This window comes from Eublepharis macularius, chromosome 15 (genome assembly GCF_028583425.1).
Source record: "Eublepharis macularius isolate TG4126 chromosome 15, MPM_Emac_v1.0, whole genome shotgun sequence".
Taxonomy (NCBI): Eukaryota; Metazoa; Chordata; class Lepidosauria; order Squamata; family Eublepharidae; genus Eublepharis; species Eublepharis macularius.
The window spans coordinates 22,006,045-22,026,978 of NC_072804.1; the positions used below are offsets into that span (position 1 = coordinate 22,006,045).

The 20,934-nt window shown below is 44.9% G+C and overlaps 1 protein-coding gene across 2 annotated transcripts in view; it reads left to right on the forward strand.

The window, feature by feature from the left end:
* Positions 1-16,352, forward strand: part of SLC2A9 (solute carrier family 2 member 9) — a 116,750-nt gene extending 100,398 nt beyond the window's left edge. For both annotated transcript variants that reach the window (XM_054999401.1, XM_054999402.1), the window contains 2 exons: positions 3,836-3,963; positions 14,713-16,352. In XM_054999401.1, the coding sequence (XP_054855376.1) occupies positions 3,836-3,963; positions 14,713-14,967 (383 nt within the window). In that variant the 3' untranslated portion in view covers positions 14,968-16,352. The remainder of the gene's footprint in view (positions 1-3,835; positions 3,964-14,712) is intronic.
* Positions 16,353-20,934: the final 4,582 nt, after the last annotated feature.

Here is a 20,934-nt window from a genome sequence, read left to right on the forward strand (position 1 = left end):
CGACTCTTACTGCGTGCTTTTCTAACAAAAATATCTCCCCGAGAACAGATTGCAATTGCTTGTGTTTTTTCACACTGTCGATGCAGTGGGTGTAGGAGTGAAATAAGGGAGGACAAATCAGAGGGAGGCCACTGATCAGGGCGAGCTGTCAGTGGGTACGTGGCTGCCGGTTTCTACCCTCCAATCACAGCAATATTACATACAGAAACAGCATCTTGGAATGAGATCCTCAAAGAGGTCTCTTTGGACTGTCTAGAAGCATCTTTTGATACAGTCAAGGGTGTTCATTCCACCCAGGACCCTTGGCTAGTTTTCCAGGGCTGTAAACAATGACATTTCACTGTGTTGTTGAGCCTGCAGTTGCGCCCTGTGTATTTGGGGAGGGAGAACAATCCCTCCCCCAAACAGTTTTCTGCATACAGAGAAAATTGTCCACGCAAAGTGTGTCTGTCCTTTTGCATATAAATGCTCTGTTTATTGTGAATCTGGTTTATGAGTGTGGACTGGAAGACAGGAATCAAGAAGTGGTTACGGGCAGGGCTTTTTTTCAGCTGGAACGCGGGGGAACAGAGTTCCAGAACCTCTTGAAAATAGTCACATGGTTGGTGGCCCCGCCCCCTGATCTCCAGATAGAGGGGAGTTTAGATTGCCCTCCACGCTGCCAAGCAGCACAGAGGGCAATCTAAACTCCCCTCTGTCTGGAGATCAGGGGGCGGGGCCACCAGCCATGTGACCATGTTCTCCGAGGTCAACCCACCAAGTTCCACCACCTCTTTTCCCAGAAAAAAAGCCCTGGTTACGGAGAAGAAAACAGGAGCTCCTTGTCAAGATTTCTTACCAGATTCTGCATGCAGAATCACTAGATGACTAGAAACTCAGATTTATAGCTGATATAAGCTGTGGGGGTTTGGTGTTGGTTATATGAATACCTGAAATGGATGAAATTTCACAACCCACTTAATGTCCCAGATCTCACCATTACTTTTACAACCATCATAGTACCATAGTTGTTGGCAAGTTGGTAAAAGCAGTTCCCTGGCCAGAATCATAACACAGCATGGAGTAGAGAAGGAAATGCCTTAATTACCAATGACCATTGGCCAGTGACTCAGCCAGCCCTGTGGAAATGTGACTGTTCCGGTCACATGTAACACCGGTTTTGCGCTAGCTACACTGGCTCCCAGTGGAAATCCGGATCAGGTTCAAGGTTCGGATCAAGTTCAAGAACTTAACCTTTAAAGCCCTTGTGGACTGGCACCAGCATACCTGTGGGACCATTTCTCAACATATGTTCCCCAGAGGCTGTTCTGTATGGCAGACAAACATCTACTGATGGCTCCTTGCTCTAGGGAGGTTTGCCAGGGCTTTTTCGGCCCTGGCACCAACCTGGTGGAACTCTGTGGAAACCCGGGCACAATTGGATTTATTATCTTTCTGCCGGGCCTGCAAGACAGAGATGTTCTGCCAGCCATATGGTGGTTGAGACAGGCAGGTCACCAAACCGTCTTCTTGCCGGGGTGAGGGTGTTGTCCCTCCCAGACGGTTTTCATCTGGTAGCTGGCCACCCTGCCCCACAGACCTGTTTGGTGTAGTGCTTAAGAGCAATGAGATGCTAATCTGGAGAACCGGGTTTGATTCCCCGCTCTTCCGCTTGAAGCCAGCTGGGTGACAGCTCCCTCAGAGCTCTCTCAGCCCCACTCACCTCACAGGGTGATTGTTGTGGAGATAATAATAACATTCTTGTAAACCACTCTGAGTGGGTGTTAAGTTGTCCTGAAGAGCGGTCTACACATCAAATATTACTATTTTTATTAATGTCTGGTGGATTGTGTAATATACGTACGACTGTTTAAATAGATTTTCTTGATTGTTTTAATTTATGCTACCATATTTTTAATGTATTTATTGTATTTTGTGATCCGCTCTGAGCCTGCTTGCAGGGAGAGTGGAATATAAATTTAATAAAATAAAAATAAAAATAAACTGTGGACTGGCTAGCTGCTCTTGCTGACCTCAGTGGCCTATGTCTGTTCTGGGGACTGCTAGCCAGTAATCAGCACTGACTCTGCACAGTGCTAAGATGTCCCCTTTCTAATCAGATAGTCATTACATTCCCAGACAGGGGCCGTGCCAGGGTTTCTGGTGCCCATGGCTGCCCCTACGTGCATGTGCACGGAGTGCGCACGCACATCCCCTGGACTGCATGATGATGTCACTGTGTGTGATGTCATCATGCAGCAAGCTGACCCTATTGGCCAGTGGGGGGCTGGGGGTCGGTGTGCAGAGGCTGCCTGTGCTCCCAGTCGGGCACGGAGGGTGGCTGGGGAGATTCCGCACACTGCCCTGGACGCCTGCCGTGCCTGGCCCATGGCTGCTGCACCCAGCTGGGGGCACGTGTTGGCGGCTGTGGTGGCATGGGGCTGGCCGGCTGCAGCAGTTGCAGGCCAGGCACGCCAGCTCTGTGGCACGTGTCCCCACCCACGGCACCCCCTCCAGCGCCCCCTTCAATGCCTCAGCACTCGAGGCGGGGGCTGGACCTGCCTCAATGGGCGCACCAGCCCTGTTCCCAGATAGTCATTATATTCCTCTCAGTAAATAGCCTGACTGTTAAATCTCTTTCTGCTTAAAATGAAGACCAGTAGAAGCCATTACCCAAGAACAGCATGCCTGTGTCAAGCTTTCTTGTTTAGCAGAGGTGTTAAGGAGTCAAGAAGAGAGGGGATGTGGAGGAATGCTCTAGATGATGGAAATAGTTAAATAGTTCTCCGAATGACCTTTATTGGCACAGAGAGATACTGTGGCCATTTCCACATGTCTTTAAAGGGATGGCCCACTCAACAAACAGTGGCAGCTTTTCCCTTTCACTCCGCACAACTCTGATTTCAAAGCAGTAGCAGGCTGTTTGGCTTCCATTTTTTCAGTGCCTTTTATGAGAACGCAATTTCCTGCACTTCCCTGTGTTCCTGAAAAGACGGTGAAAAAAATGGAATCCAAACAGCCTGCTACCGCTTTGAAATCGGAGACGTGTGGCGTGAAAGAGAAAAGCCACCAGCATGTGGTGAGTGGGCCACCACTTTAAGGATGTGTGGAAACGGCCACTGCCTCTTCTGTGTAGCACTCTGTCATACTCACTCTCAGTACTTGGAAAAGTTTGAGTGAAGCCGGAGGTTGAACTGCAGGATGAACAAACGGTTTCTGATGTATAAATCATGTTAAAATCAGCTGATATCTAGAAATTATTCTTAGAAACATGCCCGGATTGCCTTTGAGTGGCACTAAGGTTAACAATGGTGAAGTTACGTAGACTCCAGAGATGCATGTATAATTACATTAGAATAGTGCTAAATGAAAGTATTTGTGAGCATTTATGGGGCTTCTCTAATGAAAGGGAAGAGAAGGATGTTAACAATACTAAATCAGAGAAATGCGCAGGCTAATGAAGGTTGCAAGTTTGCTTTCTCAACTTTTTTCAGCTTCGGTATCATTTAAAGAGAATAATTTCTAAGTTTTTAGTTTAACTGGGCCATTTTTAATTTTTCTGGATCCATAGTCCTGTATGTTATCTTGGCAGTAAAAATATCACAGCTACAATTTGCCATCTTTTCTCCATTAAATCTGTAAACATGACTTGTAGATATTAGACCATTGTATTCCTCTGGTGCTTTATCTGTTTAAATCTAAAGGAAAGAAAATGACAAATAAGTCCCTTCAGAGCAAAAACCCCCACTAGTGAATTTTAATGCCAGAAATTAGAGGAGGTATGCTACAACAATAAAACTTCTCTGTGATTAGCAGCATCATTTAGTAAAACTCCTTCTTCCTTCTTCTCATGCAGGCGGGATCCCATTTGTCCTAACGGGTGAGTTCTTTCCCCAGGCGCAAAGGCCCGCTGCCTTTATGATCGCTGGGATAGTCAACTGGCTCTCCAATTTTGCAGTTGGACTTCTGTTCCCTTTCATTCAGGTATGAGTGCTGAATTATATTCCCTAAATAATCACTGTTGGAGTGGAATAATCATAAAACAGCAAAGTAGAGTTTATGAGTGCCACTGGTGCTAAATTGTTGAATACTGCAACATGTTGAATACTGCAACATGATGCTAAATTGTGGACTTCTATGAAGTTTTTACCAAGAGAGAATCACAGAGTTGAAGATATTGGTTCTGTTTTAAAGAGTCAGCACATAAAACATCTCCTCTCTTTTCTCTCCCTCCCCCAAGTTTTTTCTTTGCTTAAATAATGGGAAACTGTGCATGTAGCTGTACAAAAATCATACACTGCTGGGACTCTGCCTACTTTATGGACCACTGTATGTCATCAGAGCATACCACATAAAAACATCTATGGGATATGCAACCATGCTTTCTGTGTTGTAGTGTTTATCCTTACAGGATGGTCTTAGACATCTGTGTGCTTTCTTTTATTATTTATTGATTTAAAGCTACCTTTCCACCCAACCTAAGGCCACCCAAAGCAGCAAACAATAAAAGCATTAAAACAAGATCAAAAACATACAAAAGTATATAAAACAACACAGAACTCATAAACAAATTAATACATGGACAGAAGAAAAGATCAATGAGAATCAGTGAGGAAACACCAGAAAAAACTGGAAGTCGACAGCTGCTGATGGAAGACAGTGAAGAAGGGGATAGATCAGGGGTGGGCAAATTGCAGCCCGCGGGCCACATGCGGCCTGCTACAGAGTTTTTTGTGGCCCACGAAGACAGTCAGAAAAATCCGCCTTGAACCGAGATTTCCTTCCCATGCGTGACCGAAGATTCGTCTCATATTTTCCACTAGGACGGCTACGTCAATACACATGCGCATTGTAGATACACGCTTTTCCGGTTGATCTGGTTAAGTTCAATTTTGTCTTTGCAACAGTAAATCTATAAATTTCCAACTTTAGTGAAACCACTATTTTATGTATTGTCGAAGGCTTTCACGGCCGGAGAACGATGGTTGTTGTGGGTTTTCCGGGCTGTATTGCCGTGGTCTTGGCATTGCAGTTCCTGACGTTTCGCCAGCATTCACAAGCCATTGAAATTCACAAGCATAAGCAAAACTTCAACAGGAAAGAAGAAACCTTAAGAATGAACCGAGCATGGTTTCCAGTTCTGAAAAACACCAGGCTAACAAAACACGCCACACCCGACAATAGCCCTGCAGAGAAGATTAGCACATCAAGTACCAATCCATATGCAAAAGAACCTCCTCAGGATACAGTGAAGCCTCCCGCCATTAGCATTCCACACCCTGGGAAACTCTTACAGGATGACTCAGCTCAACCCCACCCCTCCTGAGTAGATACAAATGACCTACATCTTTTCCACACTGTGACACTGAGAGATCTCTGTCTTTTGGTGCTACACCTCTGAAGATGCCAGCCACAGCTGCTGGCGAAACGTCAGGAACTACAATGCCAAGACCACGGCAATACAGCCCGGAAAACCCACAACAACCAAACCACTATTTTATTTAATTTATATTTATTGATTTTTATGATACAATTTATACCTTTTCTGAAATGCAAAGTTAACTAATGAATGCAATCATTTTAAAAGGTGCAGCCCTCTGCTAACCTCCGCTCCCACAAAGTGGCCCCTGAGCCAAAACAATTGCCCACCCCTGGGATAGATGAATATCCCTAGGCAGGGAATTCATAATTTTGATGCCACTACCAAAAAGGCCCAGCATTGCTAGGGTTTCCTGGGCGGCTGCTCCTCTAGCCTTGATGGCAGGGGCACCCAAACAGGGCCTCTAAAGATGACTGTAGTGGCTGAGTAGCTTCATATGGGAGCAGGCAGTCCTTAAGACATACTTGCCTCAAGCTATATGGGATTTTAAAGGTCAATAGCAGCACCTCAAATTGAGCCCAGAAGCAAACTGGGAGCCAGTGTAGGTAGAAGTGGAGTGATAGGGTCTCTGTGACCCGCTCCAGACAGAGATAGGTCATGCCTCATTCCACAGGAGAACATTCGTGTATAGACTTGATGTGCCAGAAAGCCAGGCGTTTGGGAGATGCAGAATGCTAGTTGCTGCTTTCCCAGGCAGCCCATCCCAACTGGGCTCTAGTGACGATCCAGCGCCTTTCAAAAAGTTGCCATCACCTCAGTATTTCAGTAGGAGACAGAGGATCCAACTACATATGATGCTTGGAGTGCTGTGAAGAGAATTCCCAGCATTTTAAAGTTTTTAATTCTCAGCTGCGTGGGAGCCTTAATTTGCGTCAGCAGGACCTTAGAGACCAACAAGTTTTTCAGAGTGTAAGTTTCCGAGAGTCAGAGCGCCCTTCTTCAGACACCTGTTGAGTCAGGACAATGACATGAGGAGAGAGGGAGTTAAAGGTCCTCTGAACACCATTTTCCCAATTGGAAACAGCCCCAGAGAGCTGCTATTTGCCCCACTGGGGAAACAAAGAGGTAATCAGAGCCAAGCTACAAGTGGCGAATTATACTTGCCCGGCAAGTGAACAGACTCACGTGTATTCCTCCCTGTTCACTTGCCATTCACTTGCTCTCCACTTGATCAAGTGGAGAGCAAGTGAATGGCAAGTGAACAGGGAGGAATACACGTGAGTCTGTTCACTTGCCGGGCAAGTATAGTTCGTCACTTGTAGCTTGGCTCTCAGTTGTTTATTCCAACAGGGCACCTTAGGGCCATTTCAGATTGGGAAAATACTTGTTCACAGCCCTCATCTATGGGCAGCCTTGGAATTGTTTTTAGGGGTTCCTTTTTCTTCACTATGTGTGATCCTAGCCAATCAGTGAAGGTATTAAAGCACCAAATCATGTTTAACAAAATGATAATATCACTGAAGGAGAAAAGGTGCTACTGGACTCTTTTTGATTTTGCTACCACTGAAGGAGAAGACATTCTTCCCATTCTCTCACTTTGAATCAGGGACAGTGAAAGTGTCCCCCTTTCAAGACTAGACCAGATCGATGCTTCTGAAGTGGTCACACTGTGCTTGTCAATTGTGTTGCTAGCCAACAATGTTTTCACTTAAGTCCACGTCTAACTCATGCATATAACTAGTCGGGGCAGACAATGGATACAAATGCATCCCACTGAAAACCAGAGAGTAGTTTGTAGCCGTTAAAAGCATAATAAATGTGATGCAATTACTGAGAGAATTGCTTTGTATAAGGCACTTGGCACTCAACTGAAAGGGTTCCCCCCCCCCCCCATAAAGTGCTGCTTGTTGGATGTGATGGGTTTTGCTTTAACCATTTCAGAAAACCAGTGCACTACCATAAAATAAAAATGTATTTATTTTTTAAAAATCTTTGAAATATTAAAGCATAAAAACTTCTAGAAAATGAACGTCCATCCTGCCTTTCTGTTTAAAAATAGCTATCAAGAAATAGCTAGCAAGGTGACACACAAAAAATAAATAAGGCATTAGAAATAACCAACAACAGCATAAAATTATAGCATATCCCATATTAAAGTACAGAGAAGAGAGTACAAATTGGACAAACAAGGAATACTAAAATTAAATCAAGCATCAGATGCCCTGGGAGAACAAAAGCAGTTTAAGACAATGCGTAAAATCTCCACATTACACCATTGTGAGACACCACCACAGAGAAGACCCTGTCCCCCATCACCACTCACCAAATTTCACAAGACAAGAGAACCCAGAACGGCTTCAGAAGATGATTTCGGTGAGGATAAAATGGAGGTGTGGAGAATGTTGTAAGTCACTTTGGGTCCCCATGGAGGAGAAAGGCAAGGTATAAATGAATTCAATAAATAAATAACTGGCTTTACCGTCACACAGTTAAAATATACAGCATAATCTTATATTCCAGGAGAACGTCCATCTCCTTTTCAAATGCAATCAAAATGTCAGTAATCACGGCAGGCAAAGAGAGCTAGCCAGACTGGGCTATCCAGAAAAAGAATTGCCCTGCTGGACCATTCAGTGCACTAAACACAGGAAAGAGGGACGAGAGGAAAACCACATGTAGGTGACACAAAGCTTCCCAGCGGCTTACTGGCTAGCAATTAGGGGTGTGCAAGCCAAAAATTTTCGGCTATAGCCAAAAGTAGAAAGCCGAAAGAAGATTCTCTATCGTTAAAGCCGAAAGCCGAAACAAGAAAGCCGAAAAAAGCACAATTCCTGTCAAAAACACTTTATTTCTTGAACAGCTTTAGGCTACACAGCAGGGGGGGAACACCAAAGGGCATGGAAGCAGTCTCTTACACAAAAATAACACAACTCACTTCACATTAAAGAATCACCCCAAAAAATTGCTGTCAAAAGCACTTTCTGTAACTGCTTTAGGTTACACAGTAGGAAGGCACCACAGAGCAGGAAAGCAGTGTACTACACAAAAATAACACAACTCACTTCACATCAGAGAATCACACAAACACAATTGCTGTCAAAAACGGTGAAGTGGGTTGCCCTTTGGTGTGCCCCCCTGCTGTGTAACCTAAAGCTGTTCAAGAAATAAAGTGTTTTTGACAGGAATCGTGTTTTGTGATTCTCTGATGTTAAGTGAGTTTTGTTTTAATTTTTCTGTGTGGGGGACTGCTGGTGTAATGTGTCATAATGCTTTGCCTACTTGTACTTTGGAAGGGAGAAAAAAAAATTTAAAACTTTATTTTGTGTTGTTCTTGTTTTATTCTTTGTTGTGCAGTTGGTTCCCATCATAGGGAACAATGGGGCTGGCTGGCCAGCCATCTCTGTAGGTGGTGGGGGAATTTGAGGGAGGGTGTCTGTGGTTCAGGTGCTCTTTCACAGGGACCAGCTGGCACTCAGAAGTGTGCCCACCATTGTGGCACCCCTGGGCTGTGCAGAATTGCCCAGGGAAAGAGAGTTTAGAAGTTCCCAGCATAGGGAACAAAGGGAGAGGGCTTGCCTTTGCCAGCCTGTTCCTGGGGTTATGGGTGTGGGGCAGGTGGGGGTGGATTTAGGTCTGTGAGGGGCTAATGTGGGGATTTGGGTCTGTGTGTGGCAGCTGGGGGGGAATTGGGTTTGTGTGGGGCTGTAAGGGGTGGACTTTAGGGGCTGAGAGGACCTACTTGGGGAGGCCATGAAATGCCCCCCCCAAGTGGGAGCAGTCTGAGCCTTGGTGGGGGGTGGGAGGAAGGGTGGGAGAAGGGCCCCAGAGGGCTGGGGGGCATTTTGCATGCAAAATGCCACCCCTGGCAACACAAGCCTCCCCCAGCTGTCAGTGGTAGAGATTAGAGCACCTACTTGGGGAGGCCATGAAATGCCCCCCCCAAGTGGGAGCAGGCTGAGCCTTGGTGGGGGGTGGGAGGAGGGGTGGGAGAAGGGCCCCTGAGGGTGAGGGGGCATTTTGCATGCAAAATGCCACCCCTGGCAAAGGAAGCCTGCTTCTTCATTTTTTCCCCATAGGAAATAATGAAGAAGATGAGTAGCAGCATGCTAACAATATGCTGCTCCTTCGCTTTCTTATGGGAGGATGGGGGGACCTGCTTTGGGGGGCCATAACATGGCCCCCCAAAGTCCAATCTGTCTGAAACTTGGGTGGTTGTTAGAGAAGGGTTAGAGGAAGGTCCCCACCAATTTTGGGCTTATTCGGTGGGAAAATGCCTCCCCCAGATGTCCGGGAAGACGGAGGCATTTTCCCATTGAAAAGCCGAAAGAAATCCGAAAGAATCCCGAAACGTTTCGGCTTTTTTCTTTCGGCTACCCGAAACGTTTCGGCATTCCCCGAAACGTTTCGGCATTCCCCGAAAGAAGCCGAAACACTTTTGTTTCGGCATTCTTTCAGCATTCTGAATGCCGAAACGCACATCCCTACTAGCAATACTACGCAGGTCTGAAGCAGTAGAGACCACACCGAGTAAGGTGAACTATATACAGATTTTATTTACAGAGATATATATACACAGTCCAATAGCCTTTACAAATCAGAGCAACAAAGTGCTTCGCCAAGCTCTGAAACCTTTGCAGGCTTCCAATACACTGTACATAGAATACATTTATACAGCTTACATCCAATCAGCTTTTACCTTTGCACTCAGCACATCTGGCTGATGCAACCTTGTAACCTTGGATGATCATATGACTTAGCTGTCACTTAGCTGTCACTTAGATTAGAATGATCTGGCAATGCCTGAATCTTGCCAGAGTTATTTTCACACTCTGACAGTAGGGCCTGATGCCAGTAGAGGCTGGAAGGCATTGGACAGGCAAGGAGGGCTGAGTGGGGCTGAGCCGGAGAGACTGAAGTGACAATGAGAGAACACGTTTGAACTCTCCTGCCACTTCTGTGGAGACCGATCCCCTGTCAGTTTCCATGACACACCTTATAGTATCCTTTTTCCAATCAGCATGCCACACTCCAGGTACTGCCCTCTTAATAAAATTGACTTTCAAGATTTTTGATGTTTGGGCATTTCCCCCAAACTACTAGTTTTAAATTGTTCCTGGGGTTCAGGGGTCATTTTGTACAAAAAGAGCTGGAGGAACTTATTAGCATAGCTCATTAGCATATGCCACACCCCTTGACACCACCCGAAGTGTGTCATTAGCATAACTGATTTGCGTATGCCACACCCCCTGACGTCACCTATCCTGGCTGTTTTGGACCCAATCCTGGCCATTCAGGGCTGAAATTGGGACCAAAGTGGCAAAAAGGGGCTGAAAATGGCTGAAAAGGAGCCCAACATGGTCAGGATTGGGCTGCTGCTGAGCAGGAGAGTGATCCACCACCCATCAGAGGCCTGATCCAGGTCATTTTGGCCACAATACAGGCCAAAATGGGCCCAAAATGTCTGAGAGTCAGGTGGGCGGGGCCACCTGTCATGTGACCTCTTTGGGGAACTGCCGGAACTGCGCTACTGTGCGTTCCCCCTCAAAATGAGCCCTGCTGGGGGGCGGTTTCCCCAGCTTTAAAAAAAACTTTATTAAAACAGAAACATTGTACAATGACAGCTTAAAAACAACTTACATCAGAAATTAGAAATCAAAACGTTGAAAGACGCTTAATATTCAAGTATCCACAAGAATGACTAAGTAATTAAAGAACAGTGGGTCAACTAAATTTACAATCATGGATAGAACTACAGCTAATGATATATCTACATCACAAAAGTAGGAACTGTTTGCAGTGGTGAAGTGGAATGTTGCCTCATTTCTTGCTATAAAGTCAATTATAGGTTGCCATGTTTCAGCAAAATCAGAGATATATTGGTTTGACTTGATCTGCTTTTGTTGATCTAGAATTTTCTCCATTACAAATATGTCCCGTATCTTCTTGTACCAATCAGATAACAAAGGGAGTTTACTGCTCTTCCAAGCTGCCACAAAGACTAAGCGGGCTGTGGCACATAAAAACGCTATTAGGTTAAGTCTTAACCGAGGTATACCTGTATTTTGAAAGAAATTCAACAACATTATTTCCGGCTTAAAAGGAATTAGACATATTGTAATAGTAAATATTTGAGTTCAAATTAAACACCAGGATGATTGGATGTTTACGAGACTAAAATTGTCCCTGGTTGAGGAGAATGTATATTTGATGCCCTTTCTTTATTCTGTCCCCAATCAAGAACGTTTCCATGGGGCACTCTGGGCCAAACTACAAGTGACGAATGACACTTGAACGGCAAGTGTATTTCTCCCTGTTCACTTGCCCTCCACTTGCCGTTCAGGTGTCATTCATCACTTGTAGTTTGGCCCTCAGAGTCCATGCAATGTTCTCATATACTTTTCATTCTGGCCACTGAACGGCCAGGCTCTTTTCCATGAGGGTTTTAATAAGGCACCATCAATAGGAGGGGTGAAACAGAAGACTTAATTGTGGATCTTTAGCATCTATAGTGAAGAATTTAAGTAAGATTCTGTTGGAATTATGATCTGCTAATGTGAGTTCCGTAGTACATTTTTATGCCCTGCCCTCCAGGATGGTTAGAGTAGCATATGTGGAGTTTTCTCTTTTAGCTTCACAACAACTTCGTGAGGTAGGTTGGGCTGAAAGGTGGTGACTGGCAATTGATCAGCCAGTGAGCTTGATAGCTGCATGAGAATTCGAATCCAGATCCCCCTGGTGGTGCTATCCTAAGCAGAATCACTCCCATCCACTGAGGTCAATGGGCTTAGACTGGAGTAACTCAACATAGGATTGCTTTTGTGTCAGAGCCATCCCAAGCAGAGTGCCATTAAATCAGTGGGTTTAGAAGGGTATAACTGCTTAAAATGGCACTGTGGATCTCTTAAATAACAACTTTTGATAGCAGCAGCTAGAGAGAAGAGTGAGTGTGTGAGTGTCTTTGTGTGTGTGTGGTTTGAACGCAAATAAGAAAGCCATAACTCATTTTGTGCTCCGTTTGAATTTCTCAAAGGAAACTTTATTCCCCAGGAAATCCAAATTCTCTTTAAACTCTTTGATAAAATTTTCATTGCTTTAGCTTAAAAGGATCAGAGCCTCATCTTTTTTTGACAATCATTTACTTGATTACAAGTTGTTTTCTTCAAAGTGATAGATTTTCCTTTCTTCTTCAAAATAACAACATAGAAAGGAAATGCTGAATTGGTCTGACCCCTTTCGCTTCCTGTCTGGGAAATTCTCTGCACATATATTGCTCAAATTCTCTGAGCTCTATATGGCTTTGAGCTGTAATATAAAATTTAAAATATAAAGGGATGTATGCATGGCTTTTTTTCTGGGAAAAGAGTGGTGGAACTCAGTGGTGGAACTCAGGACCGCACAATGACATCACTTTGGGTCAGCTGGAACAAGGGGGTTGTTTTTAAAAGTTTATATCGCCCTTGGTGAAAATGGTCACATGGCCGGTGGCCCCGCCCCTGATCCCCAGACAGAGGGGAGTTTAGATTGCCCTCTGCGCCACTCCAGCGGCACGGAGGGCAATCTAAACTCCCCTCTGTCTGGAGATCAGGGGGCGGGGCCACTGGCCATGTGACCATTTTCAAGAGGTGCCAGAACTCCGTTCCACCATGTTCTTGTTGAAAAAAGCCCTGGCTGTATGTAAAGTATCTTAAGTATATATGGGGAAGGAGAGGGGAAATATTATGTAGTTTCACTGTTCTGATATATTTTGCTTGTGAGTATTCTATTTGTTATATGTTTCTTTCATTGTTTATTGTTTAAATTTTAAAAAACCCTGGAAAACAATTTTTAAAAACCCACTGGGCCAGCCTTATGTACATTCTGATGAGGCAAGCCCTACATAAAATAAAGCCATGAACCAAGATAAAGACATAGCACGCATCCTTGGCGTGATCTGTGGTGCGTTCTCCTAGGGCAGCTGATGGCATGCTCATTTCACCATCATGAGCCTGCCAAATGTAGCACTAGCAGAAGGCGACACAGTTCACGCCAGAGACAGCAGCACAGTGCTTTGCACACCAACACTATCATTCTCACAGCGCAATCCTACGCAATGTTACTCCAGTCTAAGTCCATTGAAATCAACTCTGTTTAGGACTGAAGTGTAAAAAGATGGTTGGGTCTAGTCAAATGATTTTAGAGCCACTTCACACAGTACATTTATTTAGATAAAAAGGTAACGGTAGCCCCCCGTGCAAGCACCGAGTCATTACTGACCCATGGGGAACATGGCATCACGATGTTTTCTTGGCAGACTTTTTAATGGGGTGGTTTGCCATTGCCTTCCCCAGCCATTTACATTTTACCCCCAGGAAACTGGGTTCTCATTTTACCGACCTCAGAAGGATGGAAGGCTGAGTCATCCTTGAGCCAGCTACCTGAACCCGGCTTCCGCCAGGATTGAACTCAGGTTGCGAGCAGAGCTTGGGCTGCAGTACTGCAGCTTACCACTCTGCGCCATGGGGGCTCTTTTATTTAGATATGTTTTTAAAAATGTCTAAAAATAAAATATTTCAGACTATTCCTTTTTTTTTGCATAAAAGTCTCGTTTTGCTTACTGCATAATTGAACAACAAAGGATTTTAAAAAATTATTTATGCCAGTGGCAAGCTATTAATGCAACTATTTAAAAATAACTAGTTCATAAATTAAAATTCACTCTTGAATACTCTTCTATAGGTTTGGTTCCCTGTGACACAATCAGCATTGACGCTGTTACAGAAATGCACACATGTGGATATGCATTCAGATTCTAAAATAAGAGAGTGTTGGTGCACAATCTTTTCATCTTTCTATGCTAGAAACCCTAATCTCAGATTAAGGGGGCAGGGAGAAGGCTGTGGTTACTGGTTGGGAATAAAAACATATTCTGTACATGCCGAAAGAGCTTTCTGTTTAGAGGTGGGCATGAACTGAAATATGAACCAAAGTTCGTGATGAACCAGGCTGGTTCGTGGTTGGCAAACCAGCGGTTCGTTGGAGCCCATTTTGGATGAACTGCCATGAACTTTAGGCTGGTTCATTTGGTTTATTTTTTGGCTCATCAATGCAGACAGCTGGTGCTGATCAATCAGTTTCTTAGTCAACAGGGGATGGACTTCCTGCAGACCTTCTGCTGGCCCAGAAGTGGCCTTCTGCTGACCTGGAAGTGACTATTTGCTGACCTGGATGTGACATTTTCACGAACCAAACGAACCGGTTCATGAACCGGGGCAGGTTCATGAAAGTTCGTGGTTCATGAAATGTAATGAACCACAAACCGCATGGTTCATTTTTTCTGGTTCGTGCCCATCTCTATTTCTGTTGCAGTTTTGTATTTTCCAACTGGTGTCCTGACTTCAGTAGCCATATTAATACTGTTCCATTTCCTTTTGCAGAGAGGCTTGCAGACATATTGTTTCCTGGTGTTTGCAGCCGTCTGTCTGGCTGGAGCCACGTACCTCTTTTTCGTCCTTCCTGAAACAAAAAACAAAACACTTCTTGAAATCAACCAGGCATTTGCCAAAAAGAAAGGACATTCAGAAGTGCGTGAGATGGACCAGTTTGCAGAAACGAGAAAATCAAGTGGAGAACAAGAGCGACACTTCACTTCTACACTGGAAAATGGGGAAATCAAAGCCAGAATATGTTAAACCCTGTTTCTTCCTGAGAATATGTTTGTAATATATGTATCAATACCATAGCTGTTCCGTCTGCCCAGATCTCACTTTAAAAAAAAAAACCCGCAAAATGATTGTAGGGGAAATTATTGTAACTGGGGCTGACCTACAGTAAGAGAGGTGGGAGGAAATAATATCTTGTTAACAGGGAAAGTCAGGTTATTGGAAGAAGTGAAAGTGGTAGTTGATTCACGTTAAATGTATTTCAATTCAAAACGGATCAAATTAGCTGGTTGTCATTTCACAGGAGACATAACCAGGATCTTCCATTGTGTGGGAAGATGGTGCCACGTATTTTTCTCCTGGTCCCACACTCTGAATTTTGTGGATCTTCATAGAAATAAGACCTTCCCTCTGTGGGTTCGTCTGCTGGGTTTTGATCCTGCTCAATTTGCCCTGTAATTTTGGGGACAAGAAGCTCTTGAATGCTGCCTGGCAGTTTCCCCAAGGTGCTTTCCAAAGTAAGAAAATGCCTCTACGGATAGCAGGAAAGGGAAACAATAGGGAAGAATATTGCCTGTGAGTTATGCCTTCGCTGTCTGGCCTGGACTGCTTCTTCTCTTCCTCCCAAAGACCTGCAGAAGAGATGCAAGCTGTACCCAGCAGAATGCAGGGCTGATTCAAGGTCGTTTATTGTGGTAAGCATGGGAGCCCATTCTCTCCTGGTCTGGATCCAAGCCCTGCAAGCAACACCAGAGGGTCTTGGCTCAGACCCAACCGGTAGCAGTGCCATATCCAGGTGGGGATGCCAGCCTCCGTCCATGCGGCTCATGGCTGGGAGCAAGTCTCCCCTGCTATGGATCTCTCCCTTCTTGTCTCAAGCGGTTGCCTGGATGACTTGCCCAGAGAACAGGCCCCGTGGCAAGGAACACTCTCCGGACAGGCCAACAAAGGAGACGGGTTGCTCCAATGGAAGCAGCTTCTGTACAAGCTGTCGTCTGCTCACAAAATATCAACGGATGTTTGCGTGCCCTACTAGAAAGACGTTTTTCCACATTTGTGTTGTGCAATCTGATCAACAGCTCATCATTCTCTTGAATTTGAAACAGTTTTCCAGGAACTACCTGGGCTCAGGGAAGAAGCATTGGCTGTTATCCAGGTATTACTGATTTCTTGGACTCAAATCAGGATATAAGCCATTGTTTAAATCTCAGGCCACACCATCTTTTTTCTTTGTCTTTTTTGCCTATATTTCAATGAAATTAAGGAAATGAATGAAATCAAACTCTCCAAGGTAAGGACTCTGCTGTGCTTTGAAGTGGAGCATCTTTATGATAGTCAAATTGCAACTTTTTAGTAACTTCAGAATAATTTTTTATGGCAGAACAACTACTTTGTAAATAAAATAATTTAATATCTGTATTTGGATATTATTTGGGGGCATATCAGTTCCTGGGAATATTTCTGGCATCCTGTATTAATTTTTAATTTAATACATTTTAATCAAACTATCTGTTGATTGTGAGAATTAAAAAGGAAAGAAAGTACTACATATCGGGGAAAGGGTACATTTGGTAAGAAAATAAAGAATATCTAACTAACTAGCTACATCTTGATGGTTAGAAAGAAAAACTGAGATAGACTTAGAACTGAGAGTGAACAAAGAGCAATAAAACCTTAGTATATGTTGCTAGCTAATGGCCTCCAATCAACTGACTCATCCAATAGACAATCCTAGATTCCTTCCTTAGGACTAAAGACTCCCCTTTCTAATGGTGGGAACATTGAGCAAAGCTACAAGTGACTTTCTTCACGTGGAGAACACTAGATTTTTCTTGCAAGTTTACCTGGGAAGTGAAGTCTGAGTGGTCCTTCCCCTCTCTGTTAGAATCGCTGCCTGAAGAGCCTCAAGAGGGCTTCGTTTGGGAGCGGGCAGCTGCTACTTTCTCCCAGGGCGTCCTACAGGCTGCCTGCTCCCAGGGAGCTGCTCTGGAAGTGGCCGCATCAGTGAAGCTTCAGCTGCAGCGACAGCGGAAGAATCTGATCCACTGTCGCTGCGGCTGAAGCTTCACTGACGCGGCCGCGTTCTCTAGAGCAGCTCCCCGGGAACAGGCAGCCCGCAGGACGCCCTGGGAGAAAGTAGCAGCTGCCCGCCCCCAAACAAAGCCCTCTTGTGGCTCTTCAGGCAGCGATTCTAACAGAGAGGGGAAGGACCACTCAGACTTCACTTCCCAGGTAACCTTGCAAGAAAAATCTAGTGTTCTCCACGTGAAGAAAGTCACTTCTAGTCACACTCATTTACTCAAGGCCTAAGTGGTCCTATGCTAACTAGCTATCTGACTAAAGAAACAGAATATCAATTTAATTCTCTCATGACTGAACGTAGCAGACTTGCAAAACTCCCAGCACTGTCTTAGTGTAACAATCACTTTGGCGACAAGGGCTTGTTACATTTTACAGAGGCCATGTTGTATCGCCAGCTTGCATCCCATGTGCACATCCCGTCCTAAATAACGTTGTCCAAGGAAATGCAGGTGCATTTTTAGTCAATATGTAAGAGGAAAACTGTCAGTTTTAACTTTGTATTGTTGAATCCTACTGATGGAAAACTTGAGTACAGAAAGCTAACTTATACTGAATCTGACCCACCCACCATCCAGGTCAGATTCTGGGAGATCTTCCAGATGGTGGCTGGAGATCTCCCGGAATTACAGTTGATCTCCAGGCCATAGTTGGAGAAAATGACTGCTTTCAAGGATGGACTCTGTGGGATTATACCCTGCTGAGGTCACTCCCCTCCCCAAGTCCTGCCCTTTCCAGGGGTCACCCATCAAATTTCCAGGAATTTCCCAACCTGGAGCTGGCAAGCCTAGTTGTCTACTCAGACGGACAGTGGCATTCTGGGGTCTCCGGTCTTGGCACATCAGCTCCTATCTGATCCTTTTATGTGGGAGGTTGGACATGGGCCCTTCTGCTTGCCAAGCAGATGCTCCGCCACTAGGGCACAGCCCCTCACAAATTCTTAAGGTAAGGCAGCAGATTAATCCTGTTTGGGAACCATTGACAGCTAGACTTTGTAGTTTTTTACATTCTAGTACTTTTATTTTTTTAAAAAAAAATTGTTGTGTGCTTGACCATGTTTTTGAGTTTGGTGTTTCTTGAGTACTGGGGGTTAAAAATTGCCCAAGTAAGACCTGAGTTCAGGCCTTGATCAGGAATTGGAGTCTAATATGTCAAACTCTCTGGTTCCTTGTAAATCCACTGAAGCCACCACATTTCTTCATCCAGGGGCCGCAATGTTATTCAGGGCTCTTTGAAATGAGACCACTCTCCACTCCTTAACTGTGGAATATATAAGCCAAAGTTCAAACTTACATGTACCATCACCCTGGGCGACTTCCTAGAGCCTTGGAGGTAGGGTTGCCAGATCCAGGTTGGGAAATTCCTGGAGATTTTGAACTGTGGAGCTTGGAGAGGGGGGGGGGTTGGTGAGGGGGGGGGCTCAGTGGGGTATAATACTGTCCAAAGCAGCCATTTTCTCCAAGGGGACTGATCTTTGTCACCTGATAATCAGTTGTAATTCCAGGAGATCTCCAGCCACCACCTGGAGGCTAGCAATCATACTTGCAGGTATTGGTGATGAAACCCTGTACTATAGCAGGGGTCCCCAACCTTTTTGAGCCTGTGGGCACATTTGGAATTCTGACACAGTGTGGGAACAGCTGCAAAATGGCTGCTGCAGGAGGCAGAGCCAGCCACAAAATGGCTGCCACAGCTTACCTTCAGTCGCATAGTGAAGATCCTTGTGCAGTGGAAGCAGCTTCTGCTAAAGCAAAACTTTTAAAAATCTGCACAGCCAATCACATATTCAATGACTAATCAGAAGCCATGCTTGGCAAAAGTCCCACCTGGTATTGGTGGGCGCAGTGGTGCCCATGGGCACCACGTAGGGGACCCCTACTCTATAGTATAAAGTTTAACAAACAAAAGCTGCTTACATGGATTCATACCAGCAAATGAACTCTAGTTAAACCTTGATTATATAGATTTTAATAATTGACAACAAAATGAGTATAAGATGAATGACAGCCCCTCATTCTGGAACATAACAGCCCCTTTGCTTTGGATCCCCATAACTGAAGGCACAAATATTTGATGTCTCATTTGACTGTGGATTATGGGGGCTTCAACAAATGGTTCCCTTGCCTCTTGCCTCTTTTCTTTTTCAATAAACAAATCAGGGTTGGATGTGATGTGACAGATTGTTTGAGAGAGAGAGACATTTTTCCTTAGCCTGGTGTTTGTACATTTGTATCCTGCCTTCCTCCTAGGGGCTTCAGGCCATGTTTGTGGTTTTTTCACCCCCATTTTATCCCCACAACAACCCTGTGAAGTAGGTCAAGCTGAGAGAGGGGGAGAAAGTGACTAGTCCAAGATCACCCAGCAATGGCTGTTGTGGGTTTTCCGGGCTGTATTGCCGTGGTCTTAGCATTGTAGTTCCTGACGTTTCGCCAGCAGCTGTGGCTGGCATCTTCAGAGGTGTAGCACCAAAAGACAGAGATCTCTCACTGAGAGATCTCTGTCTTTTGGTGCTACACCTCTGAAGATGCCAGCCACAGCTGCTGGCGAAACGTCAGGAACTACAATGCTAAGACCACGGCAATACAGCCCGGAAAACCCACAACAGCCATCGTTCTCTGGCCGTGAAAGCCTTCGACAATACATCACCCAGCAAGCTTCATAGCAGCATGAGTATTTGAGCTCTTGTCTCCTAGATCTTAGCTTATCACTGTAACCACTCTCTGAGGCGTTTTTTAATATATGGAGCAATATCTTGCCATTCCCATTTGTACCCTTACAGAAGAATATGGAAGTCTCTGTGAAATTTTGAGCTGAACAATTTCTGTGGCTGTCTCTTATCTACCTCAGGCTTGAATGGCGTCATTTCAACAGTAAACAAAACACTGAGTCTGGAGTTAAACAAAACTGAGAGACTGAAAAGGGCACACTCCTTGTTAATAGTCGGGTGGTTTTCACAGATTCACACATGAGAGAATATACTTCATCTATCAACTTCAGCAGGGAATTCGGCATATTCCATTTTAAAACATGCCAAGAATATCAAAGATCTCGCTGTCCAGCGGTTCTTTACAATTTCCATTGTACGCTACTGTAACTTCAGGGAGAATAGAAACTCGAAAATATGCCATCGATACTTAGGCGTGGCTAATGGTTTTCAGTTGAAACAAATGCATTTCTGTTTCTGTTACATAATGTTTCACCAAATTCTGAACTTTGAAGGGGATGCAGCTGGCCCTGCCAGCGTTTGTTTAGTCTTACGGACTGTCTGTTCCCTGACTTCCAAGCGCCTTATGAGCCACCTGAGACTTCTGCGCTTGAACTCAGCCATGATGGGGTCAGTATATAACAGGTATTTGGAATGCAATCAGGAAATGAATAAAGTACAGCCAAAAATTCTCACAATTTGTGTTTCTTTGATTCACCTACAAATTAATGTATGTGTATCCATCTACTGAAGGTAAACGTAAATATGGCCCCAACACCCCGCAAAATGGCAGGTCCAGTTAAAATGATTCACCCACAAAGGCTCATGGACCCTTCTAGATTCCAAAATGCCTTGGGGGGGGATCTTAGAATTCCAGTCATATGCTCCATAGAAGTTGCTGTAGGAATGTGGAACGCAAAGCTCCTTGAAGCTATAGACATCGTTGCTCCTTGTTGACCCCTCAAGCCCCTGCAATGGAAGTAGGGTTGCCAGGCCCCCTCAGCCTCCGGGTGGGGATTAGGGGCCTGGCACTTACCTTGGGGGAGAGGGGGTGTGCACACGTGCAAAGCGTGCGCCTGCCCAAAAGGCGCAATGATGTCACTTCAGAAGTGATGTCATCGCGCATCCCCTGGGAGCACGTCCAGGCTCTGCAGGGGCTCAAAACAGGCCCAATCTGCACTGAAACGGGCCTGTTTTGGGGGCGCTGCGGAGTG